Source organism: Delphinapterus leucas, chromosome 20 (assembly GCF_059928025.1).
Source record: "Delphinapterus leucas isolate spDelLeu-1000000601 "Yukka" chromosome 20, BTC_Dleu_Yukka2, whole genome shotgun sequence".
In the NCBI taxonomy this organism is placed as follows: domain Eukaryota; kingdom Metazoa; phylum Chordata; class Mammalia; order Artiodactyla; family Monodontidae; genus Delphinapterus; species Delphinapterus leucas.
The window spans coordinates 10400147-10424388 of record NC_143148.1 but is presented as its reverse complement, the minus strand read 5'-3'; the positions used below and the strand labels follow the sequence as shown (position 1 = coordinate 10424388).

At 55.9% G+C, this 24242-nt stretch overlaps 2 protein-coding genes across 3 annotated transcripts in view; both read left to right on the top strand.

Annotated features, from left to right (window-relative positions):
• Positions 1-7638, top strand: part of CLPTM1 (CLPTM1 regulator of GABA type A receptor forward trafficking) — a 28124-nt gene extending 20486 nt beyond the window's left edge. The window contains exons 6-14 of the mRNA XM_022585410.2: positions 28-113; positions 934-1054; positions 1645-1889; positions 2996-3089; positions 5254-5444; positions 5712-5807; positions 6113-6248; positions 6906-7073; positions 7280-7638. Coding sequence (XP_022441118.2) covers positions 28-113; positions 934-1054; positions 1645-1889; positions 2996-3089; positions 5254-5444; positions 5712-5807; positions 6113-6248; positions 6906-7073; positions 7280-7539 — 1397 coding nt within the window. The 3' untranslated portion in view covers positions 7540-7638. The remainder of the gene's footprint in view (positions 1-27; positions 114-933; positions 1055-1644; positions 1890-2995; positions 3090-5253; positions 5445-5711; positions 5808-6112; positions 6249-6905; positions 7074-7279) is intronic.
• A 5069-nt stretch (positions 7639-12707) lies between these two features.
• Positions 12708-24242, top strand: part of RELB (RELB proto-oncogene, NF-kB subunit) — a 29271-nt gene continuing 17736 nt past the window's right edge. Inside the window, exons 1-3 of one of the 2 annotated variants that reach the window (XM_089902714.1) lie at positions 12708-12883; positions 13884-13931; positions 18881-19227. In XM_089902714.1, the coding sequence (XP_089758840.1) occupies positions 12829-12883; positions 13884-13931; positions 18881-19227 (450 nt within the window). In that variant the 5' untranslated portion in view covers positions 12708-12828. Of the gene's footprint in view, positions 12884-13883; positions 13932-14169; positions 17373-18880; positions 19228-24242 lie in introns of those variants that run through there. The other variant, XM_089902715.1, reaches the window with a different exon arrangement.

The following is a 24242-nucleotide window of genomic DNA, read 5'->3' as shown; positions in this document are numbered from 1 at the left end:
CCCCTTTCCCTGCCTCCTCGCCCTCAGTGATCAACAAATACAAGCGCCGGCGGTTTCAGAAAACCAAGAACCTGTTGACAGGAGAGACGGAAGCTGACCCAGAAATGATCAAGGTAAATAGAAGCAGAGCCGTCGAGTTCTGGGGGTGCCGTCCGGCCCGTTCCCAGCCCAGCAGCCAGACCACGGGGGTTGTCTTCTGACACCACCACTGAGCCGCTGGCAGCCGGGGGCTTTCACCTTTCTGAGCCTCAGTTTCCCCCCCGGGAAACTGGGTTAGAATGTAGAGCTAGCTCTCGGGGAGTGGGGGCGTTGCCGGCGAGGTTACAGCTGACCTCCAGCAGTGGCAGGGCGGGTGCTCTGTGCGCCGTACACGCACCCACCTGGAAGCCTCGCGCCAGCCCTGTTGGGTGAGTCCCGTCACAAGGAGACTTACACGAAGTATCACAGCCAGGAAGTGGCAGGGCTGGGATTCACACCCAAGCAGCCGGACCCCAGAGCCCGGGCTCGGCCCGGCACAGATGAGGTACCTGCTAACGTTGGCTCTAGAAGGAATACTCCCGGTTAATCCGGGGACGTTAACCCGTGGTGGCACCAAGAGTCTTCCTCTCTCCACGAGGTGGTTCCAGGCGGGAGGGCGGCCCCTGAGTATGGAGGCTGCACGCAGGTCCCACACTTGTGCGGTCGTGAGGCTGTACTTTGCAGCCTGGTGCGCCGTGCCATCCATATGGGCAGGCCTGGGTTTTCTGCTCCATCAGGTGGCTGGGGGCAGCCAGGGCAGCGGGGTCTAGAGGCTGGTGCGGGGACTGGCCAGGGTGAGCCCTCGGCCAGCGGTCGCTGTGGTGGTTGCTCTTCTGCTGTCGCGACTGTCACGGGAGTCCTCAGGAGGAAGTGAGCAGGTGCCTCTGAGACCCACCAACCCCTGTCTCCCCTCAGAGAGCTGAGGATTACGGGCCTGTGGAGGTGATCTCCCACTGGCACCCCAACATCACCATCAACATTGTGGACGACCACACGCCGTGGGTGAAGGGCAGCGTGCCTCCTCCCCTGGACCAGTGTGAGCCCCCGGCCACCCTCTCGGGCTCCTGACCAGGCCATTTTCTTGTTTCCTGGCCCCACCCCCAGCCCGAGATCTCTAACTAGGTCTCCACCCTCCCAAGCTTCCTGCCCCGCCCCTCTAGACACTCCCCTTTCTCTTCCTCCCACACCCCCTGGTGACCCCAGCCCTGACCACCTTGTGTCCAAACTGGTCTCATCCAGCCATGAGCTTTTTTCGGAAAAGGTGCATCCGTTGCCAGCCTTGGAAATTGGGGCAGCATCACTTAGGAACCCAGGTCTCTGACTTCTTTTACTAAAGCCTGACGAGTGGAGAGCCTCGGGGCAGCCACAGCCTGGAGCTGAGCTGCAGCTGTCCCCTTCAGCCAGGGCCTACCCAGCCCTCCCTAGCCTGCCCTCTCCCTGACTCCTTGGCACAGCCCAGAAATGTTCCCTGTGCCCCAGTCTCTGTCCCAGGGGCCCCACTGGATCCCTGCAAACATCCGAATTTGACACCTTTGTCCTCGGAGGCTGAGGGGTCTCCCCACCCCCGTGGGTGCCTGTGGCCTCTGGTCCAGGCTGAGCGGTAACCCCTGCCCCGTGTGCCTGCAGATGTGAAGTTTGATGCCGTGAGCGGTGACTACTACCCCATCATCTACTTCAACGACTACTGGAACCTGCAGAAGGACTACTACCCCATCAACGAGAGTCTGGCCAGCCTGCCCCTCCGCGTCTCCTTCTGCCCGCTCTCGCTCTGGCGCTGGCAGCTCTACGCCGCCCAGAGCACCAAGTCGCCCTGGAACTTCCTGGGCGACGAGCTGTACGAGCAGTCAGATGAGGAGCAGGACTCGGTGAAGGTGGGGGGGGTGGCGGGAGGCTCCCAGCCCCTTCCTGGCGGCAGGAGGGGAAGGGGAAGTGGGCCAGGCCGATGGCCTGGGGGCTGCGAGCAGACGCTCCCCTGCCCACAGTTTCACAACCTCCCAGCCGCCCTCCTTGCAGTGGGCAGGAAACGCACTCGGCCCTCTGGCTCTGGCCGACTCTGGGGGTCCTGCCTCTGAGGCTTCCACGGTCCTCCTTTTTTTTTTTTTTTTTTTTTTTTTTACATTTATTTACTTATTTTTGGCTGCGTTGGGTCTTCACTGCTGCTCACGGGCTTTTTCTAGTTGCAGTGAGTGGGGGCTACTTTTCGTTGCGGTGCGCGGGCTTCTCATTGTAGTGGCTTCTCGTTGCGGAGCACGGGCTCAGTAGTTGTGGCTCACGGGCTCTAGACCGCAGGCTCAGTAGCTGTGGCTCAGGGGCTTATTTGCTCCGCGGTACGTGGGATCTTCCCAGACCAGGGCTCGAACCCGTGTCCCCTGCATTGGCAGGCGGATTCTTAACCACTGCGCCACCAGGGGAGTCCCCATGATCCTCCTTGTCACGGCTTTTCTGTTTGCAAGGCCTGGCCCTCCGGGTCTGGATCTACCCCTCCCTGCTTCTTCGGCCCCATGTTCTGCCTCCCTGACTTCGGGCTCTGACTCCATGTGTCTGCTCCCTCTCACTGTGTGCTTGAATATTCTCTGCCTGTGTCTGTCTTGTTGACCCTGGTCTGTGCTTGCCCGGGGCTGTCTTTGGTGTTGGGTTTCTGTCCCTGGCTCTGACAGTCCCTTCATCTCTCTCAGTTATTTCTCTGCCTACCCCCATCACTGTCTCCCCATCTCTCCTCTGTCTCCATCTTTCTCCCTCCCTCTCTGTGCATCCCTCGCCCACCTCTCTGTGCCCATCGACCCATCTCTGACCTGCTCTCCTCCCGGCCAGCACCACACCCCGCTGGGAAGCCCTGGGGTCGGGTCTGGGGAGTATCAGGAGGTTCTTCCGGGGCCCAGAGCCAGGAGAGATGGGTCGGCTGATGAGGGCTCTGCAGCGGTCAGCCCCCGGCCGGGGCACGGCAGCGCCCACAGCATCTCCCCCACCCCCACCCCAGGTTGCCCTCCTAGAGACCAACCCCTACCTGCTGGCGCTCACCATCATCGTGTCCATTGTCCACAGTGTCTTTGAGTTCCTGGCCTTCAAGAACGGTAAGGGTGGGACCCTGGGCCCCGTGAGAGGCCGTGGGGGACTGGGGACAAGGGGGTGTGTGGTGGGAGGATAGGGCCTGCTCCCTCCCTCTTCCTCTTGGGCCCTCCCCCTACCTGGGGCCTGTCAGCCCCACTCTCCAGAGGCCTGGTGAGCAGCCGCCAACTCCCAGCCCAGAAACTCCCATCTACCGGGCGTGGTGCTGGGGAAGGGGCTGGGCCTGGTGTTCTGGCAAAGGCCAGGACAGAGCCGCCAGGAAGCAGGGCCGGGGAACTCCAAGGCGGGGAGCAGGGAAGCCCCAGAGCTGCTTCTGCCGCCCTGCCCGGCAGGCCGCCTGTTGGGGAAGACCCCTTGGGTTGAGTGGACAGGGCCCACCTGAGTGGGAAAGTGACAGCCCTGTCCCAGAGGGCCCCGAGGTTCCAAAGGCCAGCAGTGGTGATGGCCAGCGGTTGAGGGGGACCGGCCACATGCCAGGCACGGTTGGAGCGCCCTCCAGTGAGCGCATTGAGCCCTGCAGCCACAGCCCCGTCAGGAAGCGTCGTTACCCCCACTGTCATAGCAAGGACCCGGAGGCTTGGGGAGGTTGGTCACCCGCCCACAGTCACACAGCTCCCAAGTGGCAAGGCCAGGATTTAGATCCAGGCAGCCTTCTCCATACTCCAGGCCCTGCTGGCCCCTTCTTCCTTGTCCTAGAGAGCCCTGGTCTGAAGGAGGCCTGCTGCTCTGCAGCTTCTGGAGGTGGCAGTAGTAATGGGTATTATTATTGTCATCGTCATTCTTATTAAGAGGACATTACCATGATTGAGTTACCTTCTGGAAAACTATGACATCAAGACCAAACAGTAAGTGGTGCTCACCCCCGTAGGGAGGCGTGTGTTAGCCGTGGTGCGTGGAGCCCTGGCTGTGCCAGGTGGGCGCATGCGTGCAAACGCTCTTGCTGACTGCAAGCTGGGTCCCCTAGGGTCCCTTTTTTCCTAATGACAGATGAAGGCACAGAGGGGGTGGTTACTTGCTCAGGGTCACAGAGCAAGGGCATGGGCCCTGGGCGAGCCCGGCCTTACACCCCGTGCTTGCTGCCTCTCTGGTCTGAGGCAGAACTCGGATCCACCCACCCCCACCAGAACCCTGTCTTCTGACGCATTCTTCCCAGTTAGGATTGGGGGGGCTCCTGTGAGTGTCCCCTTCATATCTCCTCAGGGTCTGATGGTTTGAAGGGAGAGGTGTAAGCCTACCAGGTGTGCTGGAGCTCTGGAATCAGAGTCAGAGCCGGAGGGGTGGCCAGCACCCGGGTCTCGCCCCTGTGTGGCCTCGGGCATGGCTTCTCGCCTGGAAGACGGGCATCGTGCTGGGTCGGCCTGCTGTGGCAGCAGGTGTTGGACACACAGCCCAGGCAGAGTCCAGTGGTGCCGTTTTCCTCGTCTGGCCGATGGGAAGACCAGGGCTGGGAGAGGGGCTGAGCTGGGCCCTGTGGGGGGTGGTGGGGGCCCAGGAGAGTAGTACTGGAAGAAGCTCTGGTTGGAGAGCAGAGCCCATGGCCCCTGTGCATGTCCTGAGCGTGTCTGTGGGCCGGTCCCTTTTTTATTTTTTTTGGCCACACCTCGCGGCATGCGGGATCTTAGTGCCCTGACCAGGGATTAAACCCAGGCCCACTGCAGTGGAAGCGCGGAGTCTTAACCGCTGGACCGCCAGGGAATGTGGGCTGGTTCCTTCACAGGTTCGGGGTGGTGGGCTGGAAGAGGCGGTCTTGAAGTGCATGTCCCAGACCTTCCCACCCAGCGGATGCGCCACGGTGCCACGGCGGACAGCTCAGGTCTGTTGTCACACAGACCTGGCTTCCATGCAGATTCCGCCGGGTCAGGCTGTGTGGCCTTAGGGATGTGGCACATGGCAGCAGTCTCCGCCACCGTCACTGCCAGGCAAGGGACCGACCACACCCTGGGGGGCAGGGTGTGTCCAGTGTGAGGCTGCAGAGATCCTGCCTGCCTGGGGCTCCGGCTGGCGCCTGTGGAGCAGACTCTCACCGCAAGGGGGGGTAGTGTGCACCCTCCTCCCGTGGCATACCCAGCGCCGCCCCGGGGGTGTGAGGAGGACGGGGCTTGAGGGAGCTGCGGGAGGGACTCGGGGGCTCCTCACCCTCCTGGCTTCCTCCCCAACTCCTGTGCACAGATATCCAGTTCTGGAACAGCCGGCAGTCCCTGGAGGGCCTGTCCGTGCGCTCCGTCTTCTTTGGCGTCTTCCAGTCTTTCGTGGTCCTCCTCTATATCCTGGACAATGAGACCAACTTCGTGGTCCAGGTCAGCGTCTTCATCGGGGTCCTCATCGACCTCTGGAAGATCACCAAGGTCATGGATGTCCGGGTAAGGCCAGGCTGCCATGCTGTTTCAGAAGCTGCCAGGGGTTGGGAGCAGGGTCGTGTGGCCCAGCCAGACCCTGGAGCTGGCCCCTAGGGGATTCCCAACGCCTGCCACACTCCCAAGACCAAGGGGATTTTCGCACCAGGGGATTTTTCGGGTCACACGTGGGGCAGGGGAACTGGGAACGGTGGGGAAGGGCGGGAGCTGGAACTGGCTTGGGGGACAGGAGCCAGCGTGGCAGCTGACTGCAACCTCCCTCCCTGTCCGCAGCTGGACCGGGAGCACAAGGTGGCAGGACTCTTCCCCCGCCCAACCTTCAAAGACAAGTCAACATACGTTGAGTCTTCGACCAAAGTGTATGACGACGTGAGTGTCCCCCACAGTGGGCCTCAGGGAGGGTCTGCAGGTACCCACACGCTCCTGGGGACCCAGGACATGGCTAGGATGTCTGCCTATCGGCTGACAGCCCCATGCTTCATGGCTTGCATCATACCCTCTAGTGTCCCCTGCCTGCCATATATACTTACTGGCCGAGTCCAGAGTTCCCAGGGCCACCTGGAAATTCCCCCGGGCTGGCCTGCCAGACCAGGTGTGGGTGTGTGAGGGCGGGGAGCAGGGGTGCCAGGTGGGGCCCAAGGAGCTGGGTCCCAGCCCCACCTTGTGCCCCACAGATGGCGTTCCGGTACCTGTCTTGGATCCTCTTCCCACTCCTGGGGTGCTATGCCGTCTACAGCCTCCTGTACCTGGAGCACAAGGGCTGGTACTCCTGGGTGCTCAGCATGCTCTATGGCTTCCTGCTGACCTTCGGTGAGCAGGCCTTCACCATACGCGGCCCCCGCAGTCAGGGCAGGCGTCCAGCAGCAGTCCTCAGCCGCGTGCTGGGCCGTGCTGGGCCTCGGCAGTGAGCGAGTCAGCCTGGCCCCGCCCTCCCGGCACTTGGGGTCCAGTGCGGGAGACAGACCTGTCTCCAGACAGGGACACTTCAGGGGGAGCAGGGGTGGCACGTGGACAGCCTCAGAGAGGTGCCCGGTCCGGTCTGGGAGTCAGGGAGGGCTTCCGGGAAGCCTTGGACAGTGCATTTCAGTCCTCGTCCTCAGGGGAACGGACAGAGTAAACAGACAAGTGAGTTACAGCCTGTGATGAGTGCTCTGAAGGGGCCAGAGTGAGAGGGCCATGGAGGCTGGTCAGGTGTCCCTGACCTCCATCATCACCTCTCCGAGGAGATGATACGTAAACTGAGGCCTGAAAGGTGCCAAGGAAGGAGCTGTGCAGAGATCTGTCAGAAGGCAGAGCAAGTCCGAAGGCCCTGAGGTAGGATGTGCCTGGGGTGTTGGAAGCAGCACGGGGGCCAGTGTGGCTGGGACAGAGTGAGTGAAGGGACAGAGGCCAGAAATGCAGTCAAAGAGGTGGAGGGTCAGGACACCCCTTCCTCTGCTCATGGATGCCCCTTCCTCACCGCCGCAGGCTTCATCACCATGACACCCCAGCTCTTCATCAACTACAAGCTCAAGTCTGTGGCCCACCTGCCCTGGCGCATGCTCACCTACAAGGCCCTCAACACCTTCATTGATGACCTGTTCGCCTTCGTCATCAAGATGCCTGTTATGTACCGGATCGGCTGCCTGCGGGACGGTGAGGCCCGGTGGGCAGGTGGGTGGGCTGGCCGGCAGGCTCCCACCAGAGCTGGGCACGGGCAGGGCCCTGGTCTGAGGGAGGCGCGCCGGCCTCGGCCTGAGGGCTCAGCCCACTCTTTGCAGGACCCCCCTGCCCCGAGTCTGACAGTGATCTGGATGGGCCCTGCCCCTTCCCCTCACGCTGCCCCCTCACCCCACCCCCAGATGTGGTCTTCTTCATCTACCTCTACCAACGGTGGATCTACCGCGTCGACCCCACGCGGGTGAACGAGTTTGGCATGAGTGGCGAGGCCCCGACAGCAGCAGGGGCCCTCCCACCGGCCCCCGCCCCCACCACAACCACCGCCACCGCCAGGGAGGAGGCCTCCACACCCCCGCCCACCAGGCCCACCCAGGGGGCCAGCTCTGACAGCGAGCCCCAGGAAGGCCCTCCAAAGCCAGCAGAGGACAAAAAAAGGGATTAGCCGCTCCTGGTGACCCCCACCCCCGCTGCCCCGGCCCCCTCACCTCCCCTCCCGGTCGCCGCTTCCCTGGACAGATCGGGCTGGGGCCTGGTGTGTGGTGTGGGGGCCAGGGTGCGTCATTTGTGGAGGCACCGTCTGTCTGTCTGTCCCTCCGTGTTTCCAGCCATCTCGCCCCGCCAGCCCAACACCATCAGGAATCATGGTGAAGCTGACATGGCACTGCCGAGGGGGTGGGCCAGGCGGGGCAGGGGCCGGGCCCCTCTTTGGGACACCCACGGCCGTCCATCATCTTGTCCTTCGATCCCCCACCACTCCCTCCTCCCAGACCACCGCCCTTTAACACAGTCTGGATTTAATAAATTCATATGGGTGTTTAACTTAAACTCAACAGAGCCCCCCTTCTTGTGCCTTCCTTCCCCTGCCACCTTGGAGAGCAGGTGGGGGTGTCTCTCCTGAGTCTGGCAGGGAGACCTGCAGGACGCGGGACACGGTAAACTGGGGACAGTGACCCTCTGGGCCAGGCCCTTTCTCCTCCTCCTCCCTCTCCCAGGAGCCCTCTGGGGGGCTTCCGTAACCATCCCCATTTCACAGATTGGGAAGCTGCTCGCCACGACCTCACTGCACCAGTGCTCTTAACCACGAGACCCGCCGAGGCACGGAGCCTCGCCTGTGCCACTGATTATCTCCTGGCCTCACACAGCCCGGCAGGGCAGGAGCGTCTACCCACCACTGATACAGTCCCATTAGCCTGCCTTGTTCAGCAATCCTGGGACCTCGGCTGCCTGCCCTTGCTTCTCTGGGCTTATGAGCTCGTCTCCAGGGGACCCTGGGAGTGAATCCTGGCTCAGAGTGGTGCCCAGCTGTAGCGGCCATAGCTTTTGGGGTGCCATCAGCACCCTCAGGGCTGCCTGTGCCAAGGACCCAGCCAGACTCTTAGTATGTGGCGCGTATGCCTTCCCAGCAAGCTGGGTACCAGAACTGTTCACCCACTTTATGGATGAGGAGACTGAGGCCCCTGGGTGACCCTGCACTCTGAGGGGTTGGGACCCCACATTCCCAGGTTTTTTTGGGGGGGGGTTCTCATCAACACTTCCGGGAGGGGAGGCCCGGGGCTGGGAACCAAGCCAGCTTCCCCTGGGCTCCACCACCACAGTGCCCTGCAGCGCCAGGCAGGGAATCCACGAGGTCCCAGGAGAGTTGTGTGCAGACACCTATGCACACACACACTCTGCAGGCTTAATCGCTGAGGCAGCCACAGACGCGCTCCACTCCCTCCCCTGCTGTGCATGAGTACCTGCTGAGCTCATAGAACCAAGCCGGGGTCGGCTAAACTCACCGGCCTACCCCCTGCCCAAATCCTCACGCCACAGTCTTTGGCAGGGCCTGTCAGCTGTACCCCACAATTGCTTGGCATTCTCACCTCTTCACCTGCACTGAGACCACCCGGTCCCGGCTCCTCCTCATAGGCTGGGATCCCAGCTCAGCCTCCTCCCTGGTCCCCTGCTCCTCCCATTCACTTTTCATCCAGCCCGGGCCACGTGTGGGATCTTAGTTCCTGGACCAGGAACTAAGTGGAAGTTAGTGCTTCCTGCAGTGGAAGCATGGAGTCTTTTTTTTTTTTTTTTTTACCATCTTAACCATTTTTTTAAAATTTATTTTAGGCTGATTTGGGTCTTTGTTGCTGCGCGCGGGCCTTCTCTAGTTGCGGCGAGCTTCGTTGCAGTGTGCGGGCTTCTCAGTGTGGCGGCTTCCCTTGTTGCGGAACATGGGCTATAGGCGCACAGGCTTCAGTAGCTGTGGCGCACGGGCTTAGCTGCTCCGCGGCATGTGGGATCTTCCTGGACCAGGGATGGAACCCGTGTCCCCTGCATTGGCAGGAGGATTCTTAACCACTGACCAACCAGGGAAGTCCCTAGCAGCCAGAACTTTCTGAAGCACAAACTTGACCCTGCCCGTTCTTTGTTCAGAACCTACCATGGCTCCCCAGTACCCTTGGGAGAAGAGCCCAGGCTGCTAACTGTGGTGAACGGTACCTTGGGGGGAGGGGACTTACTAACTCCTACAGCCTCATGTCCCTTGCTCTAACTAGCTGTGACCGCTTACCCCCTGGCACCCTTCCCTAAACTCAGACACACCTCCAGGCACGCAACTCTTCACCTTACCCTATGCATCCTCCAGGTTGTAGCTCCATGGCTCCTCCTCCAGGAAACCCTTCCTGACCACCTCCTCTGGGACACTGCCCCCCACCCACCAGCTCCCTGGGTTCCCACATCCCAGCCCTGCCTGCTGTGGGTCATCACTACCTGGAGACAGGTCTTTCTCCACTGGACTGAGCCCTGTGAGGACAGAGCCAGAGCTGTCTTGGTCACTGCTGTGTCCATAGCACAAGAGGAGTCGCTCTGGGATCATTTGCTGAGTGCATGTTTGCATAATCCTGACTTTCACAGACACAGGCACACAGCCAGAACTGTGGACCTTGATGAGGTCTGCATTAAGACATCGGTGGAGAGACTGACATACAGTCGGTCAACAAATGTTTCCTGAGCCCCTCCCCTGGACACTGCTTTGAGCTGGGGCTTCTGTGTACACAGCAGGGATCAAGACAGCCCCAGGCCTGCCCTCATGGGGCTCAGAGCCCCACAGAAATCCTGAACGCTGAGGATTTCTGATGTGTCCTTTCAGCCGTTGACCCAACAAACAGTTGTGAGGCCTGACATTTCAAGGGGCAGAGGGGAATCAGGTAGGCTCCTACTCCTACACGTAGGAGCCACTATTCAACAGTTGTTATCATGAGCCAAGCTCTAGTCCAAGTGCTGCGTGTGGTTCGCTTCCTTAAATTTAATATTATCCATCTCCACTACTTCCCCAGCTGTCACTCCACTCCAGCCTCCTTGCGATTTGTTCCTTCAACATTGCCACGCATGTTCCCACGTCAGGGCCTTTGCACTTGCTCTTCCCTGTGCCTTGAACACTCTTCCCTAGATATCCACATGGATCCTTCACTGTCTCAGCTGTCTGCTCAGATGTCACCTTAGACCCTCCCTAAACTTCCTAACCCAAATATTACCCTTCGAACGCAAGCCATGCATCCTGCTTTAATCGTCTGTAAGACTGCCATCACCATCAGACATATATTTGCTTATCTCTTTTCCATCTGTCTCCCCCACTTGGATTTCAGTTCTATGATGGCAGGGGCTTTTGTCTATTGTGTTGTGTGCTGTGTCCCCAGCTTTTGGAGCAGTGCCTGGTACTGTTACCCTGTGTGCAATGACTCTAAGTCAGATGTTCACAAGAGCAGATGAGAAAACTGAAACCCAGAGAAATTAAGCAATGTGTCCGAAGTCTCACAAAGTAACGTGACATAAAGTGCTAGAACAGCGCCTAGCATGTGGAAGAGGTCTATACGTGTCAACTATTATTCATGTTTAATCCTCACAACCATCCTATTACACCCATTTTACAGATGAGGAAACAGGCTTACAGAGATGAAGTCAGTTTCCTGAGGTCTCCTAGTAAGTGACAGACCTAGGATTTGAACTTAGGCAGGCTGATTCTGAACCTTCAAATCATAGCGTTTCTGGCAATGCCCTTGTCATATGCAGACTACAGCCTGCAGGCCAAAACCAGCATTTTCCAGTTTTTCTGTAATTTTTAGATGTTTTAAGTGGTTGGAAAAAATCTCAAGAAGAGTATTTTGTTTCACATGAAAGTTATACAAAATGCAAATTTCAGTGTCCATAAAATAACGTTTTATTGGAGCACAGTCATGCTCATTGTTTCGGTATGGTCTTTGGCAGATTTTGTGCTATGGCAGGGTTGAGTTTTGAGACTGTCTGGCCCTTAAAGCCTAAAGCAGAGCATATTTTCTATCTGGCCCTTTGCAGAAAAAGTCTGCTCCATATTTTGCATTATAGCAGTAGTTCTCCAACTTGAGCTTGCATCATATCACCTGAAGGGCTGGGCCACAACCTTGAGAACTGTTGTAGACTAGTCTGCCTCCTACGAGCAGGTGCCAGGGCTGGCTTGGTGAGCGCTGTGCCTGAGTACCCAGTGCAGGCTCTGGCACACAGCAGGTGCTCAATAAATGTATGTCGACTGAATCAGTGAGTCCATGTAGGCCATGAAGAGTAGAAATGGAACACTCAAACTTTTCACAGGGAGACAGAGGACATCAAACCTTGGCTCTGTGGTCTGAGGGTGCCCGGCATCCAAGCTGGGACCTAATGTCATCCCATCTTTCTTAGGAATAGGCCTAGAAATGTGATCTAACCAAACGGCTGCCCCTCTTTGAGCCTCAGTCTCCTCCTCTCTGCAGTAATTCTATCACCTTCCTCTGATGCTGGTGCAAGGTGTGAGGTATCTGTGAGGCCCCCAGGTAAGCCCAGGGGTCAGGCACTCAGCTCAATATGTATCCTGGGGGCTACACTGTTACCATTCCTGGACTAAGTTACTGAGCCTTTGAGCTGAAAGTGCTACGGGCTATTAGGAAACTTGGAGGAGCTGTGGGGAGGAATAAAACATCCATCCATTCACTTAATATAAACTTTTTGGGCACCTACTGTTTTTCAAGCGCTGTTCTGGGTCCTGGGGATACAGCAAGGAACAAAACAGACAAGTCCTACAGCTGACATCCTAGCTTTAAACTTTTACGTATGATCACTCCCGATTTACTCAGGTTAAGGAACTGAGCTGTAGAGAGACCGTGGAGGTTTCGAAAAGATTATCATCATTGGCAGCTATGGAGCTCTGGTAACCTCCTGATCCCAAAGCTTCCCTTCGAGACAGAGAAACAACAGGTCAAGTCCGGTTGGCAGACCTGGGGTGGGCAGGCCTCAGTCTTCTTACTTGCTCCATGGGTAGGTTGTGACTGGCCCCAAGCAGGACTCAGTGGTCTCAACCAGAGCAATGGGCATCGTCGCGGGCCGGGCCCCTCCTGTGCCCCGGCCTCCTCTTCCCGGCCGGCCCCGCCCCCGAGGCCACGTGACGCGTGGGGGTTTTCCCGTTTCCCTGGCGTGACGTAACGACAGGGTGCAGGCCAATGAGCGCGCAGGCCGGCGGCGCCGGGGAATTCCGCCGCCCCGCCCCCGCCCGCCGCCCGCCCGGCCCGGCCCGGCGCCCCCCGCAACCCGGGCGCCGCGCGTCCAGCCCGGCCTGCGGCCCCAGCCCCTGCGTCGCTCTCCCGACCCGCGATCGTCCGCCGGACCGTGCCACCTGGCCGCTCGGCCTGCCCGCGTGTGTGTGTTTTGGTCTGGGCTGGCCTCCGGGCCGTCAGTCCCCACTGGTTGGGCCATGCCGAGTCGCCGCGTCGCCAGATCGTCCGCTGCGCCGGAGCTGGGGGCCTTGGGTAAGAGGGGCCGGGGTTCAGGAGAGGAGTCTGGGGCGGGACTGGAGATGCGGGAGGCCTGGGGTCCTGGAGTGGTCTGGGGGTTCCTACAGGAGTCTTAGGGGTTTTGCGGGGAGAGTGTGACGGTACCGGGGACACTATATCAAAGGGAAGGAAGGAGGCAGAGGATGGTGACCGGGTCCGGTCCAAGGTAAGAGAGAGACGTCCCACTAGAGAGTGAGAAGGGGGCGGGGCCTGACCCTGAGGCAAAGAAGGGGGCGGGGCCCGACTACGAGAGGGGAGGGGCAGAGCCTGACTCGGAGAAGGAGGAGCGGGAGCTGCTCCTGAGGGACTGGGCGTGGCCAGACACAGACAGGGAGAAAAAGGAGAGGCCTGGCCCACAGAAGGGGGCGGGGCCTGTCCATGAGTGCGAGAAGAGGGCGGGACCTAAACTCAAAGAGGCAAGGTCTCGCCTACTCAGAGTAAGGGGCGGGGCTTAAGGGAGACACGGGGGCGGGGCCGTACTCGGAGAGGGAGAAGAGGCGGGCCCGACTCTGGCAGAGAGAAGGGGGAGGGCCTGCTCTGAAAAATAGAGGGCGGGGTCTGACTCAGAGAAGAAAGAGGAGGTGGGGCTTGCCTCTGGAGAGAAGTGGCAGGGTCTGAGGGAGAAGGGGACGGGCCTGACACTGGAAAAGTGAAGAGGGAGGGTGTGACCCTGAAATAAGGAAGAGGGCGGGGGCTTTCCTAACTGAGGCTGAGAAGAGCTCCTCCAGGCCCTTCTCAGCCTTCTTAAGGGAGAGAAGGAGCAGGGCCTGAGTGTGATGAAGGGTGGGGTGACTGACAGAAACTAGGGAACCTGTCCATGAGTTAAGGAAGGAAGGCCGGACCATGCGGGCTATAAGGGTGAGGGGCATGCTCCAAAGGGGCGGGGCCAGGAGAGGAACGGGGTGGGGCTTGGGAGATTCTCTGGTTCTCCCGCCGTATTTCCATCACCTCCTGAGACATGCCTCCATCCCTGCAGGGGCCGCGGACCTCTCCTCGCTCTCGCTCGCCGTTTCCAGGACCACGGGTGAGAAGCCCTCCACAGCTCCTGCCCATCTGCACGCTCAGGATGGGGCAGGAGGAATCCTATGGAGGTGGCATTGTGTACACCTCTGTCTGGGGGTTTTGCGGAGGTCTACCTCAGCTTTCCTCAGCCTGTATCCCTCCCTGCCCGTTGAGATGGGGTCCCCAGATGCCCCTACCTCCCGGGTGATAAGGATCTGGGGAAGTAAAACTAACCACCTATTCACTCTCTAAGAGAGTCCTCTTTAGAGATTCACTGTGGTAGTGCAGAGCGTAATAATTACATTACTGGTGCCACCACCCCTTCACTGTAAGTCACTTCCCTTCTCTGGGCCTCAGTCTTTCTCATCTGTAGGATGGGCATAATATCAACGCCTCAGAGGGACCGAGAGGATTCAATGAGCTGGTACAGCTAAACAGTATCAGTATTAAAGCAATAACAGTATTAAAGCAGTGTCTGGCACACAGTTAAGGGTCACCCAGAGAACTGTTAAAACAGAGTTTTGGGCCCCACCTCCAGAGTTTCTGATTCAGTAGCTCCAGGATGGGCTCTAAGAGTTTGCATTTCTAGCAACTTCCCAAGAGATGCTGAGAACCACTAGTCTATAAGGCCCCTCATCCTGTGCCATCCAAAATTCAGTGCTGCCCAAGGAAATGCAGAAGCATGGCCAAAGGATGACATCATCTCTCATAAATGTGCTGGAATTTGGAGGGCAGGGATTGAGCCCTGCCACCAGGAAAACTCAGTGGCCCCAGTGGGCTGGCTCTGAACCTCTCTCTGGAGGTAAAATCTTGGGATGGACCCCAGAAGTGCTGGCGTGGCTGTGGAGGAGGCCCTGCGGGTTCTCTAAGAGGTTTGTGAGTTTGGGAGATAGTGAAAGGTGGGAGATGGCATTGGGAACAGGTACTGCCAAGCACTGGTTCTGGGCAAGAGCAAGGTTGAGACTTTTCTGACCCAAGACCTAGATCTTTGGTTCCTTTCAATTGAGAGTAATTTCTGACGTTATCCATTCGGCAGATGTTTATTGAGTTCCAATTGCATACCTGGCCCTGGGCTGGGCAGTGCTGAGCACTCAGCAGTGACCAAGACTGCCCTGGCTCTGCCCTCACAGGGTTCCCTACCTAGATGTGGAAGCAGATATGTACACAGTGAATTAAATGTAGGATTATAAAATGTGATAAAGGCCCTAAACAAATCTTGGGATCAGTGACACCTAAATAGCATGGTGGGGATGGGAGAACGACTGAGATAGACTGGGAGGGAAATTTTCCCTCGTTTTGATGGGCCAAACACATACTGGGCCCTGGGTATACAGTGGGGATGGGGCAGGTGTGTTTCCTACTCTCTGGTGTTCACAGTCTACAGGAGACAGATATGAATCACTCTAAAATAAGGTCATGTCAAATCCTAGCCAGTGCCATGAAAATGATAAAAACAAGGCACCTAACTGTGAGTGACTGGAGTGGGGGTTCTGGGGGATATCTTGGATAAAGTAGTCAGGGAAGACCCATCTAGGAGGTGACATTTGACCAGGGACCTGAAAGTGGAGGAGGAGGCATGCAAAGATCTGAAGGAAGAGCATTCTGGTAGAGACCAGCCTGTGCAAAGGCCCTGAGGCATGAAAGACAGCTGCTCAAGTGTGGCCCATCCTGGCTGGCCCTGAATGGTGGCAAGTTTGTGTGGGAGTTTGGGAGGGAGGCAGGTTGTTATTTGAGCTGAGCCCTGAATAAAGAGAAGAAGTCCCTAACATTTCCTGGCTGAAAGAGGATTTTAGAGAATAATAATAATGGCTAAGTTTTATGGAGGGCCTGAAGTGGTCGGACCCTGTGCTAAGCAATTTCCCAGTGTGCTTCTAAATCTTCATGTTAATGCCTGAGATATATCAGACCTTTTTATAGAGAAGGAGGCTCAGAGAGGTTAGGCAACTTTCCCAAGGCAACACAGCCAGAAGTGACAGCCGGGATTCAAACTAACATCTTTGTGACTCCACACCCCGTGCTCTGAAACCATGTCTTCCAACCTCCCCATTTTATAGACAGACAATCTGAGGCCTAGAGAGGGGAAGCAATTTACCCACATCCATAAAATAATGTCTCCCAACACCTTACCCAACAGCAGCCAGTATTTATGTATCGTCTACTATTATGGCAGTACTAAGTGCTTCCTGTATATTAAACAGCCCAACCAGACAAACATTATTATTGTGTCCATTTTATAGATGAAGAAACCAAGGCACAAAAAGAGTTTAAATAATGGGCTCAAGGCCACATGGTTAGCAAAGAACAGAGCCAGGATTTGAACTGAGGCAGTACAAAACTTCAGCTACAGCTGCTCGGGCCTCAGTTTCCCCTCGCAGCCTGGGAGCTCCTTGAGGGCTCAGACAAAGTCTAACTCATCTTTGGATCCCCAGGTCATCCAGCAAGAATGCCTGAGAAGGTGTTTCCAAGTTGAAGTGACTTGAAGTTGGCCCTGCCAGTGATCTGTAGCGTGTCCCTTCCTCTCTCCCAGCCTCAGTGTCCCCATCTACCAAGTGGGGATGTCCTCCCCACCCTGGTGACTTCACAGATCACATGAGATAAGCGGGGCGGGAAGACTGCTTTCCAGGGAGCAAAGGTCTGGCTCTGGGAGCCACTCCCCGAGAGTGGAGGAGGAGGACAGGTCTGGCAGCAGGGCAGGCTGGCAACGATTCAGTGGCCAGCAGCCAGCGCAGGCAACCCTGGATGGGGCATCTGGCCCCGGTCTGCCCTCCCTTGCTGTGTGACCCCACAGGCTTGCTTGCTCCCTCTGGACTCCCCTTGTTCTGTCTGTGGAATCATGGGAGGTTGGTTTCCATCCTTCACGGTCCCCTCCAGGGCTGAGCTTTCCTGAGGAGGTGATAAGGGGCTTCCCCAGCATTGCTGTCATTCCCCCCTCAGGAAGTAGGGGCAAATCCCGGATACCGGCTGGGTACTGCTGGGGACTGGCATGGGGTGCAGAGGGAGGTGGCTGCCTAGAAGTGAAGGATCAGCGTTCCTGGATCTTCAGACACCAGGAAGTGATCTCCCGGGGTCTAGGGTGGGCTTTAGGGAGGGCTCCACCCCCACATTTTGTTTAGAATCTTGGGCATCCATTTTTTTCCCCTGGTGATGAGACCCTTGGCTTTTCCTTAGATTCTCAACACTGCTTCATAATCCCCGATCTAAAGGTTTTTAGGGGGAGGCATTTGAGGGTAGCCTGACCCTGGGACCCCAACGTTGGGAGCTGAAGGGAGGGTAGGCCAGGAGGGAGAGATGGGGGTTAGGGCTTAACATCCCAGGGAGTCAGAGCCCAGGATTTCCCAGGATGGAGGAAGGGGGAAGGGCTCCGGGAGGGGATGGCGTTGGGGAATCTGTCTTAAAAGATGAAAGTCTTGACCACTTGCTGGACCTCACCTTTCTCTTTCTCTTCCTTCCACAGATGAATTGGGTGAGTATCACAGGGCAGTTCTGGGGGGAGGCTGGGGAGTCCAAGTGCTCACAGAGAGGGACCTTGGCCTTCCTTGTTGGGGAGGAGGTCACAGCATGACTTCTGGGACTGCTGGGGGATTTTAACAAAGTCATGTGCTCCCAGGGTACTTAGCAATGCTTGACACTTAGTGAAGATTCAGCATATGCCAGCCGTCTTTAATATTAGTTACTGTTACTACAACTATTGTTCATTCCTTCGATGAGTTGTATTGAGCACCTGCCGCACGCCAGGCACCGTTCTAGGCACCGGGGATTCAGCCACGAACCAAAGTCCCTGCTCTCTTGGAACTGATACTCTAGTGGCAGAGACAGGAGGAAAAGGAATAAAGAACAAAATAATGTTAGACTGGGCTAAGGAAATAAACAGCAAGAGGCCTGGGGAAAACACACTAGATTGGGCCTTTCTGAAGAGGTGGGCTGAGACCGGAAGGATGAGAAGGAGCCAGCACGGGTTGAATGGGGGGAAGCGTGGAACAGGCAGATGGAGGAGCCAGTCCAATGCCCTGAAGAGGGAGGGCCGGGCTTGGTGGGTGCAAGTGACAGAAAAGAGGCCAGAGCGTGATGACAGGGGGCAGTGGGAGGCAAGAAGCCCAGGACAGAGGGGGCCCGTCCACAGAAGGCTCTGTGGCCAAGGTCAGGGGCGTGGGTTTTGTCTTTGTCCTGTTTTCCTGAGATGAGTGGAGTTTGGGGAGAGTTTTATACGGGGAAGGTGTTGACTTTGACTCTTAGGGAGATGGGAGCCACTGGAGGCTTCTGTTCAGAAGGGGACAGGGTCTGACATCAGATCCCTCTGGCTGTGTTTGGCAGATAGACTGGAAGAGGCGAGGTGGGGAACAGGAGTAGTGGTTCAGATGGGGAGTGGCGGAGGGTGGCCCAGGGAGGGAGCGGCGGGCGTGGGGACGGGTGGTGGGAAGGTAAATGTGTATCTGAGGTAGAGGCAGGAGAAGGTCATGGATTGGACACAGTAGACGTGCGATCGCGAGCAGCTGATAAAGATGTGCGTCCTCACAGCTTGAGCACCGTGGATGGTGGTGCTGCCTTCTGAGATGGGAACGGCTTGGGCAGAGCACCTGTTATTCTCGTTGTTATTAAATGGGGCAAGATGGAGGCAGGGGTACCTGTGACTTGGTTCTACCTTGATCCAGGTGAGAGGTGATGGAGGCATGGGTTCAGGAGCTGTTTCGGAGGTGGGTGGACAGGAGGGTGCAGGAGAAGGAGAAACCAGGCCGACCCCTGGGGTTTTGGGCTTCAAGAAACGGGGGGGGGGGGGACGCTACGCGTCTGTTTCCAAGAAGGAGGGCAGGGGCTTTTCTGTGTTCGGAGCTGACGCCCCTGCCCTTGGCCCACAAGAAATATGTCTTGAAGAAATGAACGGACGGGAAAAGGCGAGAGCAGCACAAGTCTGGGGGTAAAAAAAGCCTTTTCTTTGACAATCAGCGTCATCCCTAGGTTTTGCTTCTCCCGCAGAGATCATCGACGAGTACATCAAGGAGAATGGCTTCGGCCTGGAGGGGGCGCAGCCGGGCCCGGGCGAGGGGATGCCGCGCCTGGTGTCTCGCGGGGCGGCCTCCCTGAGCACCGTCACCCTGGGCGCCGCGGCGCCCCCGCCCCCGGCCACGCCGCCGCCCTGGGGCTGCCCTCTGGGCCGGCTAGTGCCCCCGGCTCCGGGCCCCGGGCCGCGGCCGCACCTGATCATCACCGAGCAGCCCAAGCAGCGCGGCATGCGCTTCCGCTACGAGTGCGAGGGCCGCTCGGCCGGCAGCATCCTCGGGGAGAGCAGCACAGAGGCCAGCAAGACGCTGCCCGCCATCGAGGTGGGCACCAGGGGCGGTGGGACTCGCGTGTCCCCCGCCCCGGAGATGCATATGCATGTATTTCATTATTCGTGTGTTTTATGGTGGTTGTTATTATTGCTGTTGCTGTTGTTGGAGCAGGTGATACCACTGTCACTTGGCCTTAAATTTAAAGGGCATTCAAAGAAAGGCCTTCTTCCCGGCAATTTGACAGCATTGGCCAAAATTATCATTGGTAGCCTCCCGGTTCACCAGTGAGGCCTTGAGAATCAGAGTATCTGGATTCGAATCCAGGTACTGCCTTGGGCGGGTTACTCGCTCCCTCTGTGCCTCCTCCCCTACAAAATGGGATAATACGGACTTCCCTGGCGGTCCAGTGGTTGGGACTCCACACTTACACTGCTGGGGACTCGGGTTCGATCCCTGGTTGGGGAGCTAGGATCCTGCAGGCCCTGTGGCGTGGCCAGAAAACAAATTAAAAAACTGAATAATAATAATAACCAAGCACCTGGGGTTGTTGGGAGGAGTAAATGAGTTACTTGTACACGCCAAGTACCTCCAACATGGTGAGTGCTCGATTGAGAGAGCTTCTAGTATTACTAGTATAATTATTATTATCATTAGTACTCTTAGACCGGGCCATTCCACTTCTAGGAACTTATCATGTAGATATGCCTGCATCTGGGTGAAAGAGGGACGTACAAGTTTCTCCCTTGCAGCCTTGTTTGTATAGAGAAGAATTGGAAGTTTCCGTGTTAATCATCAGGGCACTGGTGAAATAATCGATAATCTACCGATTGCAGTCCTATGCAGCAGGGACAAATGTATCTGTGTAAGTGTGCAGATAGATATAAATACATACAGTTAATACAGAAAAAATTTTAAATGAAGCCATCCCTTAGGTACTGATGTGGAAGTATCCATCTCCAAGATATATTCATTTTGTTTAAATTGAGGTGCAGAATTTTGTGGGTATTATACAGTTGACCCTTGAACAACATGGGTTTGAACTGGGCGGGTCCGCTTAAACGGGGATTTTTGGGCCTCTCACTGTTGTGGCCTCTCCCGTTGCGGATCACAGGCTCCAGACGCGCAGGCTCAGCGGCCGTGGCTCACGGGCCCAGCCGCTCCGCGGCGTGTGGGATCTTCCCGGACCGGGGCACGAACCTGCGTCCCCTACATCGGCAGGCGGACTCTCAACCACTGCGCCACCAGGGAAGCCCAAAGGGGGATTTTTTTCAACAGTAAATACGATCCCCAGTTGTTGGAATCCCCCCAGGCGGAACCGCAGAAACACGGATACTGAGGACCAGCTATAGGTTATAGGTGGATTTCCCACTGCAGGCAGGGTCGGTGCCCCAGCGCTCCCTCCCCCACTCCCCACATTGTTCAAGGTAAACTGTACTACCGTGTGTGTCAAAAAGAGGGGAAAATAAGATTTTCAATTTGTGTTTGGTAGTATTTGCGTACAGAAACTCTGGAAAGGAAAACAAATACAGGTGAATTCTTTTTTGGAGGCAGTGCTGAATGGATAAGGTACAGACAAGATTTTCAACTATACCCATCTTTATTTTATTTTATTTTTTATTTTATTTTTGGCTGTGTTGGGTCTTCGTTGCTGCGCGGGCTTTCTCTAGTTGCAGAGAGCGGGGGCTGCTCTTCATTGCAGTGCATGGGCTTCTCGTTGCGGTGGCTTCTCTTGTTGCGAGCCCAGGCTCCAGTAGTTGTGGCGCTGGGGCTTAGGTGCTCCGCGGCATGTGGGATCTTCCTGGACCAGGGCTCGAACCCGTGTCCCCTGCATTGGCAGGCGGATTCTTAACCACTGTGCCACCAGGGAAGCCCTTTATTTTGTTTTAAAATTTTGGATCATATGATGTGGATCAAAACGTTCAAAAATATGAAGAGTCATGTTAAATTAACATAACTTAATTTAAATTAAAATGAACAAAAGTCCCCCATTCCTGCCTCCAGTTTCCCCCCGCCACCCAGAGGTAACCATTGTTATCGATATCTCATGGAGCCTTTCAGGAGTATTTTATGATTAATGATTATACAGGCAAATATATATATACGTATATACTATCCCCCTTTTGTACATAAAGGGGAGCGCGCGTGCGTGTGTGTATATAAAATGTGTGGGGTTTTTTGTTTTTTGGGTTTTTTTGGCTGTGCCATGCAGCTTGTGGGATCTATTTCCCCAACCAGGGATTGAACCCAGGCCAGTGGAAACATAGAGTCCTAACCACTGGACCACCAGATTCCCTTCCAGAAGTTATTTGAGTGACACACATGAAGGAAATAATAGATGAACTGAGTCGTTCTCTACAGCCCTGCTTGTAATAGCGGGAAACAGGAAACAACCAAAATGTCCACCAATAGGAGACTTGCACAATATAGTATCCTATGTCCACACGGTGGGATGAGATGGTAAAGAGAATAAGGCAGCTTCAGTCATGCTGATGTGAGCTCAGCTCCAAGATATAGTCTTAAGTTAAAAAAAACACATTTTAGGACTTCCCTGACGGTCCAGTGGTTAAGACTCTACGCTTCCACTGCAGGGGGCACGGGTTTGATTCCAGGTGGGGGAACTAAGATCCTGCAAGCTGTGTGGCATGGCCAAAAAATAAAAGTTAAAAAAAAAAAACAACTTCTGGAAGTGGGATTGCCCGTCAAAGATAATTTGACGGCTGTTGCCAAATTGCCCTGCCCGGGGGCTTGCATGCATGACTGTCTCTCCCAGTGATTTCTGAGAGGCCTGGTTCATGTGCCTTTCCAATACGGAGACTTCATGTGTTTCTGGATCTTTGCCCAAGTGTCCGTGGACCCTGAATTATGTCCTCACCATCCCACCAGCCCTGGATCCCGGGCTCATCTGCTCCCTGACCTCCAGCTTCCTCCCTGGTGACCAGCTCTCAGTCTCCTCCAGATTTCCCCATACAAGACCGCCAGAGGGGTGCTGTTAAATTACACATCTGCTCCTCTCCCCTGTTCAGAATCCTCCTTTGGCTCCCTAGCACCCTCAGGAGGAAACCCAAGATCCTCCCTGAGCCTCTAAGACCTTTCATGGTCCGGCTTCTCCTGCCCATTCCCATCCAGCCCTCCTCACTCACCACCATCCAGCCACCAGCCCTTTGCCTGTGCCATTCCTCCTGCGTGGAGTGCTTTCCACCTGCAGCCTGGTCACCTCCTATTCACCCGTGAGGCCTCAGCCCACCTCAGGGACGCCATCCCTGACCCTGGCCCCAGGTCCCAGCTCCCTCGTGTGAGATTTGTTTCCCTCTCCTCTTCCTCAGTGGGATTTGTACTCAGAGCTTTACTTGGGGGATTAGCAGAGCAACCCTGTCCTACCCCAACAAGTTTGGATTTTAGGGTCAGAAAGACTTGGGCTTTGGTCCTGGCACTGCCATTTACCAGCTGTAAATGTAGGGCAAGTCCAGTGCTTCCCTTGGCCTCAGTTTCCTCATCTGTAAAATGGGGATGAAGCTCCTGCCCCCACAGGACACTGTGAGGAAACCAGGGAGATGGCCCAGCACTGGTGTGCAGGACCCCTTACTCAGACAGGTGGTTGTAGTTGTTGTTATTGGATTTGGCTCCAGGCGTTGTGGCCAGAAGTAGCGTGTTAGCGGGACATTCTGGTGAAAAGAACGGTTTACTTTGAAACGTATATTCCATCACTGGCTTTTCAGGAATGGGCAAGTGTGGTACGTTAAGGGGCAATTTTGTAGCCCCTCATTTATCTTTAAGCATTTTGTCTGTTTTTCCAATTTGATAAGGGATATTTTTTCAACTTTATGTCTCAACTTTTTTGGAAAAATTTTAAACCTATGCAAAATAGACAAGGATAGCGCAATGAACGCCCGCATCCTTTTGCCACATTTGCTTTATGCCTCTCTCTTGGTTTATTTTTTTGGCCATGCCGCGAGGCTTGTGGGATCCTAGTTCCTGGACCAGGGGATGAACCCGGGCCCTTGGCAGTGAAAACACAGAGTCCTAACCACTGGACCGCCAGGGAATTCCCAATGCCTCTCTCTTTTTTCTTCTTTTTTTAAAAAATAAATTTATTTATTTTATTTACTTTAGTTTTGGCTGTGTTGGGTCTTCGTTGCTGCACGCCGGCTTTCTCTAGCTGCGGTGAGCGGGGGCTACTCTTTGTTGTGGTGTGTGGGCTTCTCATGGCGGTGGTTTCTCTTGTTGTGGAGCACAGGCTCTAGGTGCACAGGCTTCAGTAGTTGTGGCTTACGAGCTTAGTTGCTCCGCGGCATGTGGGATCTTCCTGGACCAGGGCTTGAACCCATGTTCCCTGCATTGGCAGGCGGATTCTTAACCACTGCGCCACCAGGGAAGCCTGCCTCTCTTTATATAGACATTTACGGAGGAAGATTTGAAAGTGAGTCAGAGATATGACACTTCACCCAAAATGTTTCAGCCTGTATCTCTCAAGAGCCATGACTTTTTTCTACAATGTAGGACCTTGTCTAATCACAATGCTGTTATCACATTCTAGAAACGTAATATTCATGCAAGAATATTATCTAAGATTAAGTCCATAGTCTAATGATCCCAGCTGACCCCAGATATCCTTTATACCTGTTTCTTTTCTTGTCTGTTTGTTTAAAATCCAGTCCAGGATCACGTGCTGCCTTTAGTTGTCAGGTGTTGCTATGGTCTGAATGTTTGTGTCCCCCACCCTCCAATTCATATATTGAAACCCTAACCCAGAAGGTGATGGGGAAGGTCCCTTCCACCATGTGAGGTCACAGTGACACAGTCTGCACCCAAAAGAGGCCCTCACCAGAACCCAATCGTGCTGTCGCCCTGATCTTGGGCTTCCAGCCTCCAGAACTGTCAAGAAATAAATTTCCGTTGTGTATACGCCACCCAGTTCATGGTATTTTGTCACAGCAGCCCAAACAGAGGAAGACAGGTGTCTTTGGTATCTTTTGACTTGGGTTCATTCCTCAGTCTGTCTTTGCATTTCAGGACAGGGACATTCGTGGAGGACAGGAAAGGCGTTTTGTAGAATGTCCCACATTCCG